The following is a 17,848-nucleotide window of genomic DNA, read 5'->3' on the forward strand; positions in this document are numbered from 1 at the left end:
ATATCTGTGTAAATGGAGCTGGTATTTGTAGCAACTCTTGGCAGAGATTTTTGCTGTGTTGAAACTTCAGAAGGAGGTGTTGTGGATTTTTGCTACTGTAGACTTAGACTGTTAATACCTGGACTATGTTGTTGGCTGCGTGGTGTGGATATCTTCTCCTTATAGAGCTGGAACACTGTCTCTTTTATAGCCAAAATGCATTAGAACATATTCTTTAGGAAACTGTGTTGGCTATTGTGACAGCAAAGCAGGGATGAACCTGGTTGCAGACTCACCACTGTCTAAGTCAGGTGCTGCTTCATACACCTTTGCCTCTGCTGTGGCAGCCTCAGCTTCATGCTTTTCCCTGAGCGCATTTAATGTAGCCTCTACAGGTGGTCTCGTCATGTTTATATGTGCTTTCCCTATGTCTATAAGAGCTTTCTCCATTTGCATCTCAACTTCACATTTGGCATAAGCAGCTTTCATTCTTGCACCTTCAGCTCTGGCGTGGGTTCATGCTGCAGCTCGGGGAATTGTGGATTTGTTCGAGCGATGTGAGGAAGCGATCGATGCACCACATTCTGACCTGACTTTCAAGTCTCGGCAAGTGATGTTGCTTGGGTCAGAAGCTGACATTGCCGTGTACGACACTAAGATGCACTTCCAGTCTCTGGGCAATACCTTGGAAGACAAGTTACCCTTTCACTCTACTGCTGTCACAGTGCATATTTACAAAGCTATGCAGTGAGTTAAACACCCTTGTAAAAAGCACCCCAGGCAGAAGCTTCCTTCAGGATTGTTAATAAGATCTTACTTATGAAACTGCAGAAAGTTAAGTAAAATGCAAATTAAATTCAATACAAAATTGCAGCATGCCAGCATATACTAATACTATTGATTATTCTTACTATCTGTGTTAACCTAGGTAATACCCACACTCAACTCTCCATTACTATGCTTTGTAAACAAGGGTAAATTTGTGACACAAAGTTATCTTAATAATGATAAGTAATAAACATAATACTTTCAAAATATTTCCCAAATGTTTACTGATATTAACAACAAGGATGTTGCCTGGAGTGGGGAGCATGCCTTATGAGAATAGGTTGAGTGAACTCAGCCTTTTCTCCTTGGAGTGACAGAGGATAAGAGGTGACCTGATAGAGCTGTATAAGATGATGAGAGGCATTGATCGTGTGGATAGTCAGAGGCTTTTTCCCAGGGCAGAAATGGTTGCCACAAGAGGACACAGGTCTAAGGTGCTGGGGAGTAGGTACAGAGGAGATGTCAGGGGTAAGTTTTTTTACCCAGAGTGGTGAGTGTGCGGAAGGGGCTGCCGGTAACGCTGGTGGAGGCGGATATGGATCTGGAGAAAGTAAATGAAGTACAACGATACCACAAACATGACATACAAGGTTTCTAGGGTCAAAAAAGTCTATTTACATTCTATGCCAGAAACATGGCGACACTTGTGGCTGCCCAGCACAATCCTCGCTGATTTGACTTGACGCAAACGACACATTGCGCTGTATGTTTCGAAGTTCATGTGATAAATTAAACAAATCTTTATTTCTCTATACTTCCCTGTAAGGACAGTGAAAAGCATAAATTAAATGTAACGGGCAGCCTGCTGGAGAATCTCAGCGGGTCAAGCGGTATTTGTGCAAGGAAAGGAATTGTCCACATACCGGGTCAAAACCCTGCACCCAGTTTCTGCAGTCTTTTGTGTCAAAACCCCTCTACCTGCATTCCAGCTCCTGTAGTCTGTGTCACCACTTAAATTTATTCGTGCACCTAGAAACCATACTGGGAAATATATCATTGGCTTTGTTATGTTCCAGAAAACACGAATTAACATTATACAAACAGCCGTGATACTACCCACCGCAAGAAAAAAGTGCCCTAACCTGAATAGTTATGGTGGCAAACATTATAACTTGTCGCTAACAGATACTTTCGAATCTTTGAATTATTATGAATTATTCAACTTTAGGTTTCTGATTTATATCGCCTATCTATAGATAGGGAATAATTTTCATTGTGTTTAGAAGGGAGTTAGAGTAAAAACCACAGCACACTTTCCCTCGTTTCAGTTAGTTGAATTTTAATTACTGGTTGCTTATAGAGTGGCTTTGCAGGAACCAACTCACTCTGCTGCGCTCACTTCTGAATATGTTGGCCACACATCTTCCACTAACCTACAACAGCTGCCGTCACCCGGCAACGGCCAGCCATTCGGGTACTACCAAATAGAAACCATGCCTTAAAAGGAGGCAGTTAACTCAGTAAACGAGCGCTATTTATACACTAAGAAATGCATTAGTTCGAACAATTCTGCGCCGAGGAATCACTGCAAGTGCGGAGACCGATAATTAAATAGCTGACGCTGTTTTTGAAGCACCTCTACTAACGCGATGGAAGGACGATGTGCAGCGCACGTCGGGAATGGTAGTCCTCGTAGGCTGTCCAACGAGGTGTAAGAAAGGTTGACTTCGATTCCAAAATACTACAGGAACCAGCATTCCCCGCGAAGACGCAGAGGGAAGCGCCTGTCGGGACAATCGAACAGGTCGCCGGTAAACTAAGTAAGCGGTTTGTCTTGTGCGCTGCTCAGGCTTCTGACAGCGTCTGCTGTGTTGTCCGGCCTAGGGTGGGATCGCGGAGCATTTCCCTTCCTTCCCTACTCCCCCTTCTCGTGAGGCGGATGTTGGGCCTGGTGATTGTCAGTGATAGGCACGCACAATCACAGTATGTTACAGAGCATCGGTCTGACCCTGCTGGTCTTGGTCGCCACTCTCCTCTGTGTCCTACTCTTCATGTTGTTCGGTGAGTAACATACAGCCTAGAAGGGCTCTTCTTCTCTGCAAAGAGGAGACTGATTAGGCTAAAATTTGAGATACAATTTTGTTTAAATATTCACACTGCACGGGATCTAAATTTTTGGCGTCTACAGAATCAACGTCTGGTTTCAACAGGGAATAATTTTCAGAACTGTGGAGAATGAGACGAATAGATCAATGATTTCATGTCTACCGACTTTAATGCATGGGTTCGTTATTTTCTGGAGTTGGAGATACAGTAGTTGCAGTGATTGGGTGCGTTTGAAGAGCGAGAATGTAAGTGAACTCCTTGTGAATGGGAAACATCAAAGAAGTATTTCTAGTTCCAGACAAGAAGGAGCCCGTGCATTAAAGTCATTAATCATGATATAGATTTGATGGGCTGAATGGTGTTATCTGAACTTTAACTCTTCCTTCACTCTAAGCAAATGCATTGGTGGGCATCTGGTATCCCAGCACAAATACTGTGTAATGACTTTTGGGTATTTCCATTTATGTATGCCTAAATATATGTATGTATGTCTAAATTATTGAGTCTGCAAGGGTAAATTGAGCATTTAATTTGTATTATTAAAACCAGTCAAAGCCTAGAAAACATATTAATGTCTTTCATGGAGATAGGCTTTTATAAATGACTGCAAGCCATGATAGGTAACCAAAAGTTTGGTTAGGGAGGTGGGTTTAATGAGGAATCTTGAAAGAAGAGTAAAGTGTGAAGATTTTCTGGAAAGAATTCTAGAACAGACAGAAGCTGTGGTTTATTTCACTTTGTTTTGTATAGACCCAATGCATAATTAGATTTTTTAATGGAAAAAAGTAGGCAAAAAACATTTAAAGTAGCTCTGTCATTTTGTACACGTGCATGGAAAAAGTGATGTTTCAATAGGTACATTTAATATCAGAGAAATGTATACAATATACATCCTGAAATTATTCTTCGTAAACATCCATGAAGACAGAGGAGTGCCCCAAAGAATGAATGACAGTTAACTGTTAGAACCCCAAAGCGCCCCCTCCCCCACATAAGCAGCATCAAAGCGACAACTCCCTCCCCCAACAGCGAAAAAGCATCTGCTGTATGCAGTTCTGCTCAAGTGCTTCGTGTGTCACTGTTGTGTTGACCACTGGGAAGTTCAAAGTTCAAAGTAAATTTTATGTTCAAATTAAATTTTATTATCAAAGTACATGTATGTGACCATACACAACCCTAAGATTCATTTTCTTGTGGGCACCCTCAGCAAATCTATAGAATATTAACTGTAACAGGATCAATGAAAGATCAACCAAGTGCAGAAGACAACGAACTGTGTAAATGCAAATATAAATAAATAGCAATAAATAGAGAACGTGAGATAATGAAATAGAGTCCTTGAAACTGAGATAAATGGTTGTGGGAACTTTCAATGATGGGGCAGGTGAAGAGTGTAGGGGATAACCCTTTTGTTCATGAGCTGGTGGTTGAGGGGTAGTGATTGTTCTCGAACCTGGTGGTGTGAGTCCTGAAGCTCTTGTACTTTCTGACGGCAGCAGCAAGAAGAGAGCATGATCTGGGTGATAGGGATCCCTGGTGATGGATTCTACTTTCCTACCATAGCATTTCATGTAGGTGTGTTCAATGGTTGGGAGGGCTTTACCTGTTATGTATTGGTCCGAATCCACACTACACATCTATAGAAGTTTGTCAAAGATTTAGATGTCATGCCAAATCTCCACAACCTCCTAAGGAAGTGAGTTAGTGCTTCTGGAACTTTCTGTAGCAACCATAAAACAGTGGCCAATATGGCTGCTATAGAGGTAAGGAAAACAGCAAGGAGTATAGAAATTATATTGTCCATCGTGTGCCTGTGCACATACCACATATTGGATTAGCCTATTTCGCTTCCATGCCATAAGAGTTCCAAGCCATTGTTGGCTGAAGACTGATCAGGGCACACAGGAACTGCTGGTTTGAATTGGATTATATTTACAAATTGCATTTGGTGAAGTGCACCATTTTATAATGCTGTTCTTTGAAAGACGAAGCTGGCAAGTGCTCTGTGTGATATGTTTGTGTGACATTGCAGTTCCTTTCATTGCTGCCTTATTGCCAGACCCTGCATGAATGTGCTGTCAGTTCTGTGAGTCATCAGCAAAGGTGGTGGGTACACCCAGTCCTCACAAGAAAACAATTCCAACTTCTACCAGCAGTGAAGGAAATGTGCTGTGGACAACATCTAACATTAGATGCAGGACTAATGGGCATATATTGGCTTAGGTAAGGTAAGGTGAGTCTGCAATTTATATCTAGGATTTCCTGATGCCTTAATTTGAGCAGCAAAGTATCATTCTGGGGATCCAAGGAAACTTTATTTTCTGAATGATTTGCACATGTTTTTATAAATGTTTGTAAATGGATTCATTTAGTTGGCATATTGGTGTATAACCAATCCAAACTTCTCGAAGGCAATTAATTTTGTTCTTGAAAATGTTTTTCAGTAGTTTTCGCACTACTAGTTTACATTGATTGGTAATCCCAATTCCCTTTTGTGAATAGCATTTGCAATTTATTCTGGCACCACAGTAGTGTTTAAGGTGAATTAGAAATTCTGTTCAGCGTTTAAACTATCTCCATTTTTCGTCGCTTCTCCCGTCAAGCTCTGAAGGCGACTCTCTCCGCCATGAGGAGGTACTTGATGTCCCTATCCCAGACCCTTCCACACCTTCGGGACACTTTCTTCGCCGTCTGTAATGGTCCTACCCGTTATTTCATCCTCCGTCGGATTCACGCCTGCAATCGCCGTTTTTTTGACTTTGTCATGTTAGGCAAAGATCGCAAGATCCTACATCTACGGACTCCAGAGCCTGCTGGCCCTGAAACTAGCAGGTATGAACTTCAGATTGCAGCCCCTGCCATTGATCTCGTCGGCTCCAACACCTCAGGGCATATTCAAAACCCGGACTCCAGCAACGACCATGGACACCTTCACAGCGATTGCGCAACCACCAACTGCGACTCCAGCCTTGAACTCCAGGCTATGTGCTACTTTATGTGCTACTATTGTGACTCCCGTCTCCCCTTCCCCCACCACCACTCTGCAACTCCATCTCCCTCAGATCCCACCATCAGCTCCTGGGCCCTCAGAGGCTCCATCTTCCTCTCACCCCAACCATCCCCTCTCCACTGACACCCCCAGCCTCCCCCCTCCCCCCTCTGATCCCAGCTCTCAAGATTCCAGCCTTGAACTCCAGGCCGAGTCTTTATGTGCTGCTATTGTGACTCCCGTCTCCCCTTCCCCCACCAATACTCTGCAATCCCATCTCCCTCAGATCCCACCATCAGCTCCTGGGCCCTCAGAGGCTCCATCTTCCTCTCACCCCAACCCTCCCCTCTCCATTGACACCCCCAGCCTCCCCCCTCCTCCCTCTCATCCCAGCTCTCATCCGTGCCGGGTCTTTACCATCCCCTCCGACCTTCAACTGTCGGAGGCAGAACGCTCTGTCCTCAGTAAGGGCCTCACCTTTGTCCCCCTTCACCCACACCTCAGCGAGTTCCGTGTTCACCATGATACGGAACTTTTCTTCCGCCGTCTCCATCTCCGAGCCTACTTCTTCGGCAAGGACTCTTCCACCCCCACCGATGACCCCTTCTCCCGTCTTCAACCCTCCTCTTCTTCATGGACACCCCGCTCTGGTCTTCTGCCTGCTCTGGATCTCTTTATCGCTAACTGCCGACGGGACATCAACCACCTCGACTTCACCGCACCTTGTCCCCATTCCAACCTCACTCCTTCGGAACACTCTGCTCTCCACTCCCTCCGCACTAATCCTAACCTTATTATTAAACCCGCCGATAAGGGGGGTGCTGTTGTAGTCTGGCGTACTGACCTCTACCTTGCCGAGGCACAGCGACAACTCGCGGATACCTCCTCTTATTTACCCCTCGATCGTGACCCCACTAAGGAGCACCAGGCCATTGCCTCCCACACCATCACCGACTTTATCCGCGCAGGGGATCTCCCATCCACTGCTACCAACCTTATAGTTCCCACATCTCGCACTTCCCGTTTCTACCTCCTACCCAAGATCCACAAACCTGCCTGCCCTGGCAGACCTATTGTCTCAGTTTGCTCCTGCCCCACCGAACTCGTTTCTGCATACCTCGACATGGTTTTATCCCCCCTTGTTCAATCCCTTTCTACCTATGTTCGTGACACTTCTCACGCTCTTAAACTTTTCGATGATTTTAAGTTCCCTGGCCCCCACCGCTTTATTTTCACCATGGATGTCCAGTCCCTATATACTTCCATCCCCCATCAGGAAGGTCTCAAAGCTCTACGCTTCTTTTTGGATTCCAGACCTAATCAGTTCCTCTCTACCACCACCCTGCTCCGTCTAGCGGAATTAGTCCTTACTCTTAATAATTTCTCCTTTGGCTCCTCCCACTTCCTCCAAACTAAAGGTGTAGCTATGGGCATCCATATGGGTCCTAGCTATGCCTGCCTTTTTGTTGGCTTTGTGGAACAATCTATGTTCCGTGCCTATTCTGGTATCTGTCCCCCACTTTTCCTTCGCTACATCGACGACTGCATTGGCGCTGCTTCCTGCACGCATGCTGAGCTCGTTGACTTCATTAACCTTGCCTCCAACTTTCACCCTGCCCTCAAGTTCACCTGGTCCATTTCCGACACCTCCCTCTCCTTTCTAGATCTTTCTGTCTCTGGACACAGCTTATCTACTGATGTCTACTATAAGCCTACTGACTCTCACAGCTATCTGGACTATTCCTCTTCTCACCGTCTCTTGCAAAAACGCCATCCCCTTCTCGCAATTCCTCGGTCTCCGCCGCATCTGCTCTCAGGATGAGGCTTTTCATTCTAGGACGAGGGAGATGTCTTCCTTTTTTCAAGAAAGGGGCTTCCCTTCCTCCACTATCAACTCTGCTCTTAAACGCATCTACCCCATTTCATGTACATCTGCTCTCACTCCATCCTCCCGCCACCCCACGAGGAATAGGGTTCCCCTGGTTCTCACGTACCACCCCACCAGCCTCCGGGTCCAACATATCATTCTCCGTAACTTCCGCCACCTCCAAAGGGATCCCACCACTAAGACATCTTTCCCTCCCCCCCCCCCCCCCCCGTCTGTGCATTCCGCAGGGATCACTCCCTACGCGACTCCCTTGTCCATTCGTCCCCCCCATCCCTCCCCACTGATCTCCCTCCTGGCACTTATCCATGTAAGCGGAACAAGTGCTACACATGCCCTTACACTTCCTCCCTTACCACCATTCAGGGCCCCAAACAGTCCTTCCAGGTGAGGCAACACTTCACCTGTGAGTCGACTGGGGTGATATACTGCGTCCGGTGCTCCCGATGTGGCCTTTTATATATTGGCGAGACCCGACGCAGACTGGGAGACCGCTTTGCTGAACATCTACGCTCTGTCCGCCAGAGAAAGCAGGATCTCCCAGTGGCCACACATTTTAATTCCACATCCCATTCCCATTCTGACATGTCTATCCACGGCCTCCTCTACTGTAAAGATGAAGCCACACTCAGGTTGGAGGAACAACACCTTATATTCCGTCTGGGTAGCCTCCAACCTGATGGCATGAACATCGACTTCTCTAACTTCCGCTAGGCCCCACCTCCCCCTCGTACCCCATCTGTTACTTATTTTTATGCACACATTCTTTCTCTCACTCTCCTTTTTCTCCCTCTGTCCCTCTGAATATACCTCTTGCCCATCCTCTGGGTTCCCCCCCCCCCCTTGTCTTTCTTCCCGGACCTCCTGTCCCATGATCCTCTCGTATCCCCTTTTGCCAATCACCTGTCGAGCTCTTGGCTCCATCCCTCCCCCTCCTGTCTTCTCCTATCATTTTGGATCTCCCCCTCCCCCTCCAACTTTCAAATCCCTTACTCACTCTTCCTTCAGTAGTCCTGACGAAGGGTCTCGGCCTGAAACGTCGACTGTACCTCTTCTTAGAGATGCTGCCTGGCCTGCTGCGTTCACCAGCAACTTTTATGTGTGTTGCTTGAATTTCCAGCATCTGCAGATTTCCTGTTGTTTTCATCTTTCTCTCCCTGGTAATCTAGAATACGCTGAAGGTGTTTTGTGTGTGGGGGGTGGGGTTTCAACTAGAAGTGCCACTGTCTCTCAGTTTCAATGTCCTGGGTTTTTATGCTGTCTGTATGGAGTTTGCAGGTTCTCTCTATGACCACTTATTTTCCTTTGATCATCTGGTTTCCTCCCAGATGTCAAAAACATGGTGCGCGGTAGGTTAATTGGGTAGGTTATTTGGGTGATAAAAGAATTGGGGCATGTTGAATTTTTTAAAATCCACAATGTGAGGGAGTAAAAATCTTTACATTATGACGCCGTTACAATGTACAGATATGAGAATTTATAAATCTAATAGCTTGTAGAAAGAAGCTGTCCTGTAGCTTGTTGGTCCTGGTTTTAATGCTGCAGTACCGTTTGACCGACGGAAGCCATTGAAACAGTTTATAGTTGGGGTGACTGATGTCCCCGATGATTCTCCAGGCCTTCTTTCTGCACCTGCTGCTGTAAATGTCCTCAATGAAGGGAAGTTCACCTCCACAGATGTGCTGGACTGTCTGTTCCACTCTGTGCAGTGCCCAGCAATTAACGTTGGTGCAGTTCCCATACTAGGCGGTGAAGGGCTTGAAGATTTGGGGGCTCATGCTTAACTACTTCAGTCACCTGAGATGGAAGGGACACTGTTGTGCTTTTTTTTTGCAACTCAGCCGCTGTGTAGTCCAGGTGAGATCTTTGGTGACGTTTATACTGAGGTACTTGAAACTATTAACCCTCTCAACTGCAGACCTATTGATGTTGATCAGGGTGAGCCTGACTCTGTTCTTCCTATGATCCACGATCAGCTTTTTTTGGATTTTTTTTGGACATTGAGGGAGAGGTTGTTATCTTGGTACCATTGTGTCAGGGTGTCAGCCCGTCCTCTGTAGACTGTCTCATCACTGCTAGAAATAAGGTCGATCAAAGTCGTGTCATCTGTGAATCGAGAGAGAATGGGTTACAGGGAAACTGGTGGGAAAAGGCATCAGTGCTATTTCTCTGAGAGATGCGGGACTCAGTAAGCTAATTCTCAGTTTTATGTTTTGAATAAATTTGAGAAATATAACTAGTAACTAGATACTGACAACAAAGCAATTCCAAAACCAATGATCTGCACCTCCTTCTGTGAATGGAGATGCGTGGATGGTTAAGAAGATACTAGATGTGGAATCTGAGTAAGCATTCTGTTTTAGCAATGCTGAAATCCTTCTCATGAATACAAAAAACAAAGATGAAGTACTTGCAGTTACCATGTTGCCAGAAGCATCAAGTGAAAATTTTCTTATGACATAGTCTGTTTGGCCCTCAAATCTATTCTAACTCTTGGGGTATGTGTGTGGCGCGTGGCCAAGTGGTTAGGGCATTGGACTAGCGATCTGAAGGCTGTGGGTTCGAGCGTGTGTGTCCTTGAGCAAGGGACTTAACCACACGATGCTCCAGTCTACCCAGCTGAGAATGGGTACCAGAAAAAAAATGCTGGGGGTTAACCTCGTGATCCTATCGGGGGGGGGCGGGCGAGGGGGAGTCTCATACTCTTAGTGGCTTCATACCACAGAAACTGGTGTAAGCACCGGCCTCACACATCAAAGTTGCTGGTGAACGCAGCAGGCCAGGCAGCATCTGTAGGAAGAGGTGCAGTCGACGTTTCAGGCCGAGACCCTTCGTCAGGACTAACTGAAGGAAGAGTGAGTAAGGGATTTGAAAGTTGGAGGGGGAGGGGGAGATCCAAAATGATAGGAGAAGACAAGAGGGGGAGGGATGGAGCCAAGAGCTGGACAGGTGATAGGCAAAAGGGGATACGAGAGGATCATGGGACAGGAGGTCCGGGAAGAAAGACAAGGGGGGGAGGGGACCCAGAGGATGGGCAAGAGGTATATTCAGAGGGACAAAAGGAGAGTGAGAGAAAGAATGTGTGCATAAAAATAAGTAACAGATGGGGTACGAGGGGGAGGTGGGGCCTTAGCGGAAGTTAGAGAAGTCGATGTTCATGCCATCAGGTTGGAGGCTACCCAGACGGAATATAAGGTGTTGTTCCTCCAACCTGAGTGTGGCTTCATCTTTACAGTAGAGGAGGCCGTGGATAGACATGTCAGAATGGGAATGGGATGTGGAAATAAAATGTGTGGCCACTGGGAGATCCTGCTTTCTCTGGCGGGCAGAGCGTAGATGTTCAGCAAAGCGGTCTCCTAGTCTGCGTCGGGTCTCGCCAATATATAAAAGGCCACATCGGGAGCACCGGACGCAGTGTATCACCCCAGCCGACTCACAGGTGAAGTGTTGCCTCACCTGGAAGGACTGTTTGGGGCCCTGAATGGTGGTAAGGGAGGAAGTGTAAGGGCATGTTAAGGGCAAGTGTAAGCACCGGCCTGATGGGCCACAAAGCTCATGACAGGCTTTAATCTTTAATCATGGAGTATGTACAAATATTCCATTGTTTTGTCCTCTGTAAGCTATTCTCCCCATATTCCCAATCTCCAACTAGATTCTACTAATTGGCAATGCGCTGTGGGAAGATCTACTGTGCCAATCTCGCCTATCAACCTGCACATCTTGAGATAGGAAACTGGAGCACACAAGAGAAATTTGGCCTGTCAAAGGGAGGACGTGAAACTCTAGTAATACAGTACTGTAGGTCAGAATTGAATATGGGTTGCTAGTTCTACTACCAGTGTCATTGTGCATCCTTGCCCTCAGTCGATTCCATCGGAGATGTCAGCTATTACCCATTTGATCCATTGCCTTTTCTGCCATTCAGTGAGCTATCTCCAAAAGCTTCCTTTGCAAAATGTCAGTATATACTTGTGGAACTGAAAGGGTAAAAAGACCCTGATGGGAGTTTTATAGAGACCCCCTAACAGTATAAAGGATGTGGTCTACAAATTACAATGGGAGATTGAAAATGCATGCCAAAAAGGCAATATTACAATAGTCATGGGGGATTTCAATATGCAGGTCAATTGGGGAAAATCAGGTTGGTGCTGGATTCCAAGAGAGGCATTTTCCAGAATGCCTCCCTGATGGCTTTTAAGAGCTGCTTGTGGTTGAGCCCACTAGAGGATCAGCTATTCTGGATTGGGTGTTGTGCAATGAACCAGAATTAATTAGAGGACTTGGGGTTTAAAAAAACCCCTCAGGGGAAAGTGATCATAATATGATCGAATTCACCCTGAAATTTGAGAAGGATAGCTAAAGTCAGGTGTATCAGTATTACAGTGGAGTAAAGGGAATTACAGAGGAATGAGAGAGGAGTTGGCCAGAATTGATTAGAAAAGAACACTGGCAGGGATATCGGCAGAGCTGACATGGGTGGAATTTCTCTAAGCAATTCGGAAGGCACAGGATATGTACATCCCAAAGAGGAAGAAGTATTCTAAAGGTGAGATGACACAACAGTGGCTAACAAGAGAAGTAAAAACCAACATGAAAGCCAGAAAGAGGGCATATGATAGAACAAAAATTAGCGGGAACTTTAGAGGATTGGGCAACTTTCAAATGCCATCAGAATGCAACTAAAAAGTCATTAAGATGAAGATGGAATATGAAAGTAAGCTGGCTAATGATATTAAAGAGGATACCAAAAGTTTCTTCAGGTACGTAAAGTGTAAAAGAGAGGCAAGAGTGGATTTCAGACTGCTGGAAAACGATGCTGGAGAGGTAGACAAGGAAAGGGCGGATGATCTGAATAACTATTTTGCATCAGTCTTCACTGTGGAAGGCACTAGCAGTGTGATGGAAGTTCCAAGTGTCAGGGGTCATGAAATGTGTGAAGTTACCATTACTAGAGAGGGAAACTGAAAGATCTGATGGTGGATAAGTCACCTGGACACCCCAGGGTTCTGAAGGAGGTGGCTGAAGAGATTGTGGAGGCATTAGTAATGATCTTTCAAGAATCACTAGATTCTGGAATGGCTTCAAAAAACTGGAAAATTGCAAATATCACTCCCAAGTAGGGAGGGTGGCAGAAGAATGGAAATTATAGGTCAGTTAGTCTGACCTCAGTGGTTGGGAAGATGTTCAAGTCAATTGTTAAGGACACGGTTTCAGGTATTTAGAGACACATGATAAAATGGGCTGTAGTCAGCATGGTTTCCTCAAGGTAAAATCATGCCTGACAAATCTGTTGGAATTCTTTGAAAAAATAACAAGCAAGATAGACAAAGGAAAGTTGGTTGATGTTGTGTACTTGTATTTTCCGAAGGCCTTGACAAGGTGCCACACATGAGGCTGCTTAACAAGCTACAAACCCACGGTATTACAGGGAAGATTGTAGCATGGATAAAGCGGTGGTTGGTTGGCAGGAGACAAAGTGGGAATAAGGGGAGCCTTTTCTGGTTAGCTGCCAGTGACTAGTGGTGTTCTGCAGGGGTCTGTGTTAGGACCGAGTTTTTTTTAAACATTATATGTTAATGATTTAAATTATGGAATTAATAGCTTTGTTGTAAAGTTTGCAGATGCCTCGAAGATAAGTGGGGGGGGGGTAATTTTGAGGAAGTACAGGTGTTCTCCGCTTTTCGAACGTTCGCTTTACCAAACCTCACTGTTACGAAAGACCTACATTAGTACCCTGTTTTTGCTTTCAGAGGGTATTTTCGCTGTTACGAGAAAAAATCAGCGCGCAATAAAAGGCAGCGCGCCCCCGAGCAGCTGCTCTCCCCTGGATTCGGAACTGCATTCTCGCCGACATTGCTTAAACACATGCCTGGGAGCAGCCGTTAGCAAGATGAGTTCTAAGGTATTGGAAAAGCCTAAAAGAGCTCGTAAGGGTGTTACACTTAATGTAAAACTAGACATAATTAAGCGTTTTGATCGTGGTGAACGAAGTAAGGACTAAGTGAGTCTGGCTTGTGGAAGCTGACGAACATGATGTTGAAGACGTTTTGGCATCCCATGACCAAGCACTGATAGATGAAGAACTGATGCAATTGGAAGAGGAAAGGATAACGATTGAAACTGAATACAGTAGCGAACGGACCGGAAGTAAAGTCGTCCAGGAACTGAACGTGAAGCAACTGCGTGAGATTTTCGCTGCAGTGATAAAGTACGATGTAGCCCCCTGGCCAGCCTCAGGGTCACTGGGCTCGCTGTTGTCTAGGGAAACAGCCCTCGGCCCCGCCAAACTGGGTAATTAGTTTGTGTGGATGCTGTGTGATGTACCCCACCCCGCCAAATAACAGACAATACACCAGATACGATTAAATGATTTACAGTTTATAGGTATTACTAGAACTATAATAGAGAATAAAACATAAAAGGAAAATAAAAGGCGCCACACTTATCAAAGTTCAATCTCTTCATGCACAAACAGTTGGAGCTCAGGACCCTTTTTCTTCACCTTGCAACCCCTCGGACCACCTCGGCTGGCCGCCTGGGACCAACAACGGTGGTCGACCAGATGCTCCACACGAGTCCGTCTCCGTCTCCTCTTCTCGCCGAACGCCCTGCTCGGAGTTTGACCCCGTTAGCGGACATCACAGCACCTGGTCCATCCTCTGTCTCTCTCTCTCCCGCCTTCCCCCCCAAAACCCTGCGCATACAATAACTTCAAATACACCAAAAACCTAACAACTATCCCAATTGGTTCATAACATATTCTTATCACAGTCTAACCCAAAGCAAGCTGCTAGCGCAAGAACTTTCTCAGTGTTTAACATAACAAAGAAGCGTTCCCAAGTATAACATAACAAAGAAGCCATTTTAATTAGCCTACGCAGTAACATAAAAGACGAAACCCCCTTACAACGACTTTAATTTTGAAAGGGTATGTCGGTTTAGGGGATATTTGCAGGATGGTTTGAGTCCTTACAAAGAACTGTATGATTAAAAAAAATGCTCGAGGCTCAGCAGTCAAGCAAGCCTTCCACTTCAGCCACAGCAGACGACAAACCTCGACCTTCGACACTGAGGCAGGCAGTCATAGGAGAAGATGAGCTACCTGCTCTAATGGGAACAGACGACGAGATAACACCCCAGTGTCCCACCACCCCGCGATTTGCGGAGAATGCAGCGGTAGCCGGGAAGCACACAGCACATCTTTAAGAAAAAAGCTGAAATAAACATGCTAATTAATTAAGTGCCGCCTGACACGTAATTAATTAGCATGTTTATTTTAGCTTTTTTCTTAAAGATGTGCTGGATGCCTCCCGACTACCGCTGCACCCCTGCATGCTTCACGTTTCGGTATCTGTCGGCGGCCTGGATGGTGGGGGCCACTGCGACGACTCAGCCTAACACACCATCATCAGTGTGCTCCGTGCTTTCCCAATTCCGGTAAGTGATACTACATTGTACATACATTATTTCTGCTTTATATCGGCTGTGTATTTTTACGTGTTATTTGGTATGATTTGGCAGCTTCATAGCTTAAAGGTTACTGGACAGCGCTTGCGCTGTGTTTTTGCTAACAGCGCTTGTGTGAGATTTTTGCTACAGAGAACAGTGCAGTAATGATTGTGGAAAAGTATTTCTACTTTATATAGGCTGTGTATTTATCATATCATTCCTGCTTTTACTATATGTTACTGTTATTTTAGGTTTTATGTGTTATTTGGCATGATTTGGTAGGTTATTTTTGGGTGTGCGAACACTCACAAATTTTTCCCATATAAATGGTAATTGCTTCTTCGCTTTACAACATTTCGGCTTATGAACCGTTTCATAGGAACGCTCTACCTTCGGATGGCGGGGGAAACCTGTAGACTGGCTACAGAAGGACTTGGACAGATTAGGAGAATGGGTAAAGAAATGGCAGATGTGAACAGTGTTGGGAAGTCTATTGTCATGCACTTTGCTAGAGGTCATTAAAGGGTTGACTATTTTCTAAATGGAGAGAAAGTACAAAAACTGAGATGCAAAGGGACTTGGGAGTCCTTGTGCAGGATTCCCAAAGGTTAATTTGCAGATTGAGTCTGTGGTGAGGAAGGCAAATGTGATGTTAACATTCATTTCAAGAGGACTAGGATATAAAAGCAAGAATGTAATGCTGAGGCTTTATAAAGCATTGGTGAGGCCTTACTTGGAGGATTGTGAGCAAATTTGGGGCCCTTTTCTTAGTAACGATATGCTGAAACTGGAGAGGGTTCAAAGGAGGTTCACAAAAATGATTCCGGGATTCAATGGCTTGTCCTATGAAGAGCGTTTGATGGCTCTGGGCCTGTATTCACTGAAATTCAGAAGAATGAATGATGATCTCATTGTAACCTATGGAATGGTGAAAGGCCTTGATAGAGTGGATGTGGAGAGGATGTTCCCTGTTGTGAGAGAGTCTAAGACCAGAGGACATTCACAACACGCTGGAGGAACTCAGCATGTCGGGCAGCATCCGTGGAAATGATCAGTCGACATTTCGGCCGGAACCCTCCGTCAGGGTTGGGTTCCGGCCTGAAACGTCGACTGATCGTTTCCACAGATGCTGCCGGACCTGCTGAGTTCCTCCAGCGTGTTGTGAGTGTTGCTTTGACTCCAGCATCTGCAGTTTATTTTGTGATTAAGACCAGAGGACAAAGCCTCAAAATAGTGAGGCATCTTTTTAGAATGGAGATGAGGAGGAATTTCTTTAGCCAGAGTCTGGAGGCCAAGTCTGTATGTATATTTAAGGTAGAAGTTGATAGATTCTTGACTGGTCAGGGTATGAAGGGATAGGAGGAAAATGCAGAAGATTGGGGCTGAGAGGAAAATTGGAACAACCGTGATAAAGTGGTGGTGCAGACTTGATGGGCCAAATGGCCTAATTCTGCTGCTATGTTTTATGGTCTTTATACTTCTGGTTAATTTCAGCTGCTATTGTGGTTGGAAGGAACCATTAATTGACCTAACATTAATTGCAATTTGGGGAAATAATTTCTTCAGCTGCTCTTTCTAAAAGTGTGTCCAAATTTCAAGTCAAGTCACTTTTTATTGTCTTTTCGACCATAACTGCTGGTACAGTACACAGTAAAAACAAGACAATGTTTTCAGGACCATGGTGCTACATGAAACAATACAAAAACTACACTAAACTACGTAAAACAATGCAAAAACTACACTAAACTATGTAAAACAATGCAAAAACTACACTAGACTACAGACCTACCCAGGACTGTATAAAGCGCAGAAAACAGTGCAGGCATTACAATAAATAATAAACAAGACAATAGGCACAATAGACGGCAGTAGGTTGGTGTCAGTCCAGGCTCTGGGTATTGAGGACTCTAATGGCTTGGGGGAAGAAACTGTTACATAGCCTGGTCGAGAGAGTCCGAATGCTTTGGTGCCTTTTGCCAGATGGCAGGAGGGAGAAGAGTTTGTATGAGGGGTGCGTGGGGTCCTTCATAATGCTGTTTGCTTTACGGATGCAGTGTGTGGTGTAAATGTCTGTAATGGTGGGAAGATGATCTTCTCAGCTGACCTCACTATCCGCTGCAGGGTCTTGCGATCCGAGATGGTGCAACTTCTGAACCAGGCAGTGATGCAGCTGCTCTCAATACAACCTCTATAGAATGTGGTGAGAATGGGGGGGGTGGGAGGTGGACTTTTCTCAGCCTTCGCAGAAATTAGAGACGCTGCTGGGCTTTCTTTGCTATGGAGCTGGTGTTGAGGGACCAGGTGAGATTCTCCGCCAGGTGAACACCAAGAAATTTGGTGCCGTTTATGATCTGTACGGAGGAGTCGTCGATATTCAGTGGAGGGTGGTCGCTCCGTATCCTCCTGAAGTCAACAACCATCTCTTTTGTTTTGTTCACATTCAGAGACAGGTTGTTGGCTCTGCACAAGTCTGTTAGTCGCTGCACCTCCTCCCTGTATGCTGACTCATCATTCTTGCTGATGAGACCCACCACGGTCATGTCATCGGCGAACTTGATGATGTGATTCGAGCTGTATGTTGCAGCACAGTCGTGGGTCAGCAGACTGAACAGCAGTGGACTGAACACACAGCCCTGGGGGGCCCCCGTGCTCCATGTGATGGTGTTGGAGGT

General features: G+C 45.5%; 1 protein-coding gene across 1 annotated transcript in view; it reads left to right on the forward strand.

Annotated features, from left to right (window-relative positions):
- The first annotated feature begins 2,327 nt into the window (after window positions 1-2,327).
- Window positions 2,328-17,848, forward strand: part of smim13 (small integral membrane protein 13) — a 29,146-nt gene continuing 13,625 nt past the window's right edge. Inside the window, exon 1 of the mRNA XM_072283663.1 lies at window positions 2,328-2,808. Within this exon, the coding sequence (XP_072139764.1) occupies window positions 2,733-2,808 (76 nt within the window). The 5' untranslated portion in view covers window positions 2,328-2,732. The remainder of the gene's footprint in view (window positions 2,809-17,848) is intronic.

This window comes from Mobula birostris, chromosome 19, assembly GCF_030028105.1.
Source record: "Mobula birostris isolate sMobBir1 chromosome 19, sMobBir1.hap1, whole genome shotgun sequence".
Taxonomy (NCBI): Eukaryota; Metazoa; Chordata; class Chondrichthyes; order Myliobatiformes; family Myliobatidae; genus Mobula; species Mobula birostris.